Here is a 6362-nt window from a genome sequence, read left to right as displayed (position 1 = left end):
GGCTGAATGGAAGCCGGTTTCTGGGGTTTTGTTTAGCTTCTTATTTGCAACATAGTACATAGTTGCTTAGAGTTGCAGCTGAGAGGCCGGCAAGTGAGGCGGGGAACGTTGGAGTCTGCAGCAAGCAAGTCATGTTCGCTTCCAGTTGCCTGGCTGCCGGCCGCCATCTTGGCTGACAGTTAATTTGCATATACTCACTGATTAGCCAATGAAAAGGGTAGCGGTCGTACGCTAATTACCATGTTTCTCTTTTATTAGTGTAGATTGGTTGTGAAATTATCTCATAGGCTCTGGAAAACTCTACTGGGCACTTTGTGAAAGAATGAGAGTGAAAAAACTTTCAGTATCATTACAAAAATAACTAACTTTGTAGACCCCCTGGAAGTGTCTTGGAGATCCCTGGGAGCCCCTATACTTTGAGAACTACTCTCTAGATCAGTGGTCGCCAACCGGTGGTCCGCGGACCACTGGTGGTCTGTGAGGTCCAAAAGGTTGGCAACTACTGCTCTAGCCCACACTGATTTAGTAGCTATCTACTTTATTCTTACAATTTTCCAGGGGATATTAAACGAATTCCCTCTGTAACAACTCCCTCATTACTTTCTGAGGACAGGTACAGTGTCTTTTCATCTACCTGGAACAATGCCCAGCTGTAACCAGTGAGGAAGATAAAAGTTGTGCATTTTGTGTTGTCTTGCAAGCTAAATGACTAGGAGAAAAAACCTCTCTGCCATATGTCCCAGGGGCATATCTATAAAGCCATTGACACACCATCTTAACACACAGTTTGATTCCTGCCAGAATGGTCAGATTCACATTTTTCACATCTATACTAATAAAAGGGTAATATGCTAATTAGACCGGATAGACAGGACATCCTTCCAGACAAAGCCGCAGGGCTGCGAGGGCCAACAGCGCAGGAGAGGCAGCGGCCGCAGCTCCTTTCGCAGAGGCAGCTACGCGATCCCGGTCCCAGTGCTGCCCCTTCCGCAGAGGCAGCCACAGAGGCAGCAACGCAGGCCTGGTCCCCGCGCCACGCCTCCGCAGAGGCTGGACAGGGTGCAACCTGTTGTGCCTCAACCTCCCACAGACCCTCCCCCAGCTGGCCTGGCCCCAGATCGCCAGTGCTAAGAAGCGAGGGCCAAGGGCCAGCAGCTGCGGCAGCCAGCAGTGGCAGCAGCAGCAGGGTGATCAGGGAGGCACCTTCCCCTGCTCCCCAGGGGGCCTAAGCCGTCAATAGGACATCCCCTGAGGACTCCCGAACTGTGAGAGGGGGTAGGCCAGGCTGAGAGACCACCCCCAGTGCACAAATTTTCATGAACCAGGCCTCTAGTGTATAAACACATACATACCAACTCAAAGAAGAGAAAAGTCAGGAGCTAAGTGCCAACAATTTTAGGGTACATTTTCCTGAAATCCTACCTTTCCCACAACCATCCAATCGCTCATTTCCTCAGTGTCGGGAATTTCAGTGGTACATTCTGGGAACCATGACACCTGCTCACAGGCACTGGGCTACAAACAAAAGAGAGGCAGTTAAGTCAGGTAAGACAGGCCCTCAGAACTATGCCCCATTTCACCAGGGCTTCCCCAAAACAATCAAGAGGGACTCAGACAGAGTGGAAAGAGTCCGGGAAGCTGAGGCCAAAGGCAGTTGTTAGACATGAAAATTAAGAGCTGGAATTCTCAAGTTTAACTTCTGAAGGCCAGGTCCAATTCTGGTTTCAGTCCCTAGAAACTTCCCAAACCTTCAAAGTATCTTTCATTTGTTTCAATATTTTTTATGAATACCTATTACGAACACTGAGTTAAAAAAGACATAGTCCTTGTCCCAAGAGGCAGTGGGGATACAGAGCAGTGGGAATAAGATATGTGTCTCTGATAGGTAATCACATCAGGAAGACACTAAGCAATGAATCTCACCTCCTGATGTCTTTCAAAGTGTTACTCACAAAATAAATAGGATTTCCCACCCATTCATTCAAGATAGGGCAGAAACTAGCACCTCTAATGAACTAGTTCCTCATAATTTCCTTATCAAGCCAAAACAGTGGTTTTCACCTTGCTATCCATTAGGGTCATCTGCAGTCCTTTTAAAAAGTTCTGGTGCCTGGGGCCTACCCACAGAATATATGATTCTGTTGATCTGAGGTGGGAACTGGGTATAATTGCATTGTTAGAAGTCCCCAAATGATTCTAATGTGCAGCCAGGGCTAAGTTCACTGGGCTAGAGAGACATGGATTATGAAACTTTAACAGGTGGCTAACCTGCATGGCAGCTTTACACATTCCCTCCTGAGCAAGTGTGGAGAAGAGACTCACCATTGCAAATTGAAGCAATGTGGTTAAAGGTAATATTACATGCTCTGAAAGGCATAAAATGGTATCACAATGCAAGGTCTGAAGGGCAAGCCAACCACCATCAACAGAGAAAAGATTGAAAGAAAAATTACTGAAGCCTTTTGTCAATGAATCAGGCAGTGAATCATGGCTTCTCTCCTTAGTCAAATCCATCACCTTTAAGCATACTTGGTTGTGATTTATACTATAAACTCTTTTTTTTAAAAAGCAACTTATGCCCAGCCGGTGTGGCTCAATAGTTGAGCGCTGACCTAGGAACCAGGAGGTCACGGTTTGATTCCTGGTCAGGGCACATGCCCAGGTTGCGGGCTCAATCCCCAGTAGGGGACGTGCAGGAGGCAGCCAGTCAATGATTCTTTCTTATCATTGATGTTTCCATCTCTCTCTCCCTCTTCCTTCCTCTCTGAAATCAATAAAAATATATATTTTTTTAAAAAGCAACTCATATATACTTTGGATACCCCTATAGAGATAAAAAGAAAATTCAATCTCCCCATGGAAGTCTAAATATAATAAGGCTACCTGCAAAGTGGACTTTGTCTGAAGCTTCCAACTTTGCACTCTCCCTCCATCCTGGCTACAGAAGTCACTAAGCACCTTCCTGTAGTGACTCTAGGAACAGGAGTCACCTCAGGCCGCCCAGACTCATCTGCCTTAAAGAGGTGACCACCATCTAACAGTTAAGCCACATTCTTAACCAAAAGATACGGCATCTTTTGTAAGAGAAAAACTGAATTATGGTAGATGATAATTAGAACACCCTTGTCTCAAAAAGGAATTTCAATGGCCTGTCTCCATTAAAAGCAGAAATTTTATGGGCAAATTTCGTATCTTAAGTTTAGCAGTTAGTTCTAATTCTGTTCCACTGAGAGAATTGGGGCTTTTTACTTGTTTTCACACAAATGAGGACACAGAAAGCACCAAGCATTTCTGAGGTAAAAACCTACATCTAGCACCCAATTACAAATATTTACCCTATTCTGCACTGTCTCATCTGCTATTCTGCTGGTCTTGTCTCCTCCCAACTACAAGGCAACACAGCAGGACCACATCAGAACCCATTAGCTCTTGGCTTGTCAGCTTCTTACGCTGAAGCCTTATTAGGCTTTTATCATGCACAGGTTGATGGGAGATTTTCCTGAACTGAAGCATCAGAGAGACAAATAAAATATCAATTTTCCAGAGCTCAGAACCACATCTGAAGCTAAATTACAGCAACTATGTAGAAGACTAGACATTTGTTTTCTATTTCCTCTAGTTTCAATTCCATAATGGTAATATTACATCATTATTTTTAGGGGCTTTTATTATACCTACTTCAAATCCTTTGTGGAATAAGGTAGGACATAAATAAATGAATAAAAATAAAATCGCAACATTATCTGTACCATGAAAAGGAATAAGAGTCTCTTTGGGTATTCAGGGTAAAACAAACAGGTACCCAAGTAGGTAAACAGACTAAATCCACAATGAAAAAGCCATATGGCATAAGCAAACACCTGCTTAGAGGTTCAAGGACCTTACATGGCACCTAATCCAATCACTCATACAATGGGAAAGTGGGTCCTCAATCGGCCACTTGAACCATTTCAGCAGAGGAAGCTCACTACCTTGTGAGGTATCTTAGTCACTAGTGAAAAGCTGTATTAAGGTTCTTTGTGGAGGCAAACCGTGCCTTCCAGTATCTTCCACCCATTGGTCTGAGATAGTCCTATACGAAGCAACAGGAAACAAATCCACATCCTATCATTCCCCCTCCCCCAGACTTGTTTTCCATTCTGGACATCCCCAGAACCTTCCATGTAAGAAACTAGTTCAACCCTCACTAACCACCCTGATCAAACTGCCTCTGGAGACTTCTAGTGTGTCAATGTGACAACTTAAAGGCATGCACCCAAAAACTCAAGTGGCTTTCTGCCTTCTCCTCCCCACACCAGTTACCTCGGGCTCATCTCGCCAGTCCACATTCAACTCCTGTTCAAAGCCTTGCAACGTCAGACCCAAGCCTCTTCGACCTTTCTGATTAGAGGCCTCAACGATGTCCTTCCGACCCTGGCTGTATTTACCCAATCCTTCACCTTCCCGGAAGCCCATCTTGGCCTGAAAGAGAGAAATGATGGTGCATTTATATAAACAAAAAATAAAACGGAGCATTTTATACAGACATTTATGCAGCCCTTATCATGTGCCAGACATTCTGCTAAACCCTAAGAAATATAAAAAAGTAAGGCCTCACCCAGCTAGTAAGGCTCAGTGGTAGAGTGTCGACCCATGAATCAGGACATCAATGGTTCAAATCCTGGTCAGGGCACATGTCCAGGTTGTGGGCTCAATCCCCAGTAGGGGGCATAAAGGAGGCAGCCAACCCATGATTCTCTCTCACCATTGATGTTTCTATCTCTCTCTTCCTCTCAATTCCTCTCTTTCTAAAGTCAATTTAAAAAAAAAAAAGATTTTAAAAAGTAAGGCCTAAAGTTTTCCTTCTAGCCTAATAAAGAAAAGAAGCATAAATAAAAAACAAACAAACTGCAGTTTAACTGTGGGTCCAATGGCTGTCTCTTTTGGAGGTGAAAGTCTAGGGCAGCCAGAAGTTGGATAAATAAGAAGGAACCTCACAGCTGTAATTAAAAGTACCAAGGGTACCTAATGAATGTCATTGGACATTTGTACAACTTACCCTTCCAGCTAATGTGTCTGATTAAGTGAGATCTACAGTAGAGTTGATAAAAGAGAACATAATTTAAAATGGAACTTCTTCAGATTCTTGCTAAAAGATATAGCTGTTTAGAAGTTTTTGGTTTGGTCTTGTTTTGACTTGTTTTGTTCTGTCAGCACCTGTGTAACAGTTGGCATGATGTGGTCAGGGTTGAGCCTCACAGTCAGCAAGCCTGAGGACTGAGCCCTCTCATGAAAAGGTCACCAGTAATCAAGACCCAAATATAACAAAAGAACCCACACAACACACACAAGGGACATTCCTGGAGCACCCTGCTCAGAAGATGAAGGAGACTACACGACTGGGTTCCACATGATGCCAACTACAAAGTGGACACCTCACCAAGACTGGGAGTCATAGCAGTCCCATCCAACACACAAAACAAACACAAAGAAACAGCAAAAATGGGGAAACCAAGAAACAGTAAAAATAGGGAAACAAGAAACAGGCCCCAAATAAAAGAACAGGAACAATTTGCAGAAAAAAGAGCTAAATGAAATGGAGGCAAGAAATTTATCAGAAACAGAGTCCAAAGTAATGGTTTTAAGACTGCTCAACAGCCCTGGCTGGTGTGGCTCAGTTGGAGTATCATCCTGTACACTGAAAGGCTGTGGGTTTGATTCCTGGTCAGGGCACATACCCAGGTTGTGGGTTTGGGTCAATCAACGTTTCTCCCTCACTCTCTCCCTCTCCCTTCCTCTCTCTCTAAAATCAATATAAACATACCTTCAGGTGAGGATTTAAGAGAGAGAGAGAGAGAGAATGCTCAATAGCAGGACATAGAAACCCTGAAAAACAACCAGTCAAAAATGAAGGATGACATATCCCTAACTAATTTTGCTCAGTGGTTAGAGCATCAGACCACAGACTGAAGGGTCATGAGTTCAATTTTGGTCAAAGGCACATACCTCGGTTGCAGGCTCAATCCACAGCCCTGGTTCAAGGCACATGTGGTAGGCAACCAATCAATGTGTCTCTCTCACATCGATGTTTCTCTCTCCCTGTCTCTCCCCCTACCTTCCACTCTCTCTAAAAAAATCAATAGAAAAGAAATGTCCTCCGATGAGAAAAAAACAATAATAAAAAGACATAGCTGAAATAAAGAACATACTGGAAGGAATAAACAGTACATTAGAGGAAGTGGAAGATCTAATCAGTAAATTAGAAGGTAGAAAAAAAACTACTCAATCAGAGCAGCAAAAGCAAAAAAAGAATTTAAAAGCAGGATAGATCCGGGGGCTGGCCTCCGTGGTGGTGGCGCGCGGCCTGGGCTTGCGCTTGCCTC

At 43.9% G+C, this 6362-nt stretch overlaps 1 protein-coding gene across 1 annotated transcript in view; it reads right to left on the bottom strand.

The window, feature by feature from the left end:
* The window catches only part of CMTR1 (cap methyltransferase 1), a 56223-nt gene that overhangs the window by 30621 nt on the left and 19240 nt on the right, over positions 1-6362 (bottom strand). Inside the window, exons 4-5 of the mRNA XM_005873774.2 lie at positions 4303-4461; positions 1423-1515 (exon numbers count right to left, since the gene is read on the bottom strand). Coding sequence (XP_005873836.1) covers positions 1423-1515; positions 4303-4461 — 252 coding nt within the window. The remainder of the gene's footprint in view (positions 1-1422; positions 1516-4302; positions 4462-6362) is intronic.

This window comes from Myotis brandtii, unplaced genomic scaffold (genome assembly GCF_000412655.1).
Source record: "Myotis brandtii unplaced genomic scaffold, ASM41265v1 scaffold420, whole genome shotgun sequence".
Classification (NCBI taxonomy): domain Eukaryota; kingdom Metazoa; phylum Chordata; class Mammalia; order Chiroptera; family Vespertilionidae; genus Myotis; species Myotis brandtii.
Note: the sequence above shows the minus strand (reverse complement) of the source record. Positions and strands in the feature narration are given on the sequence as shown.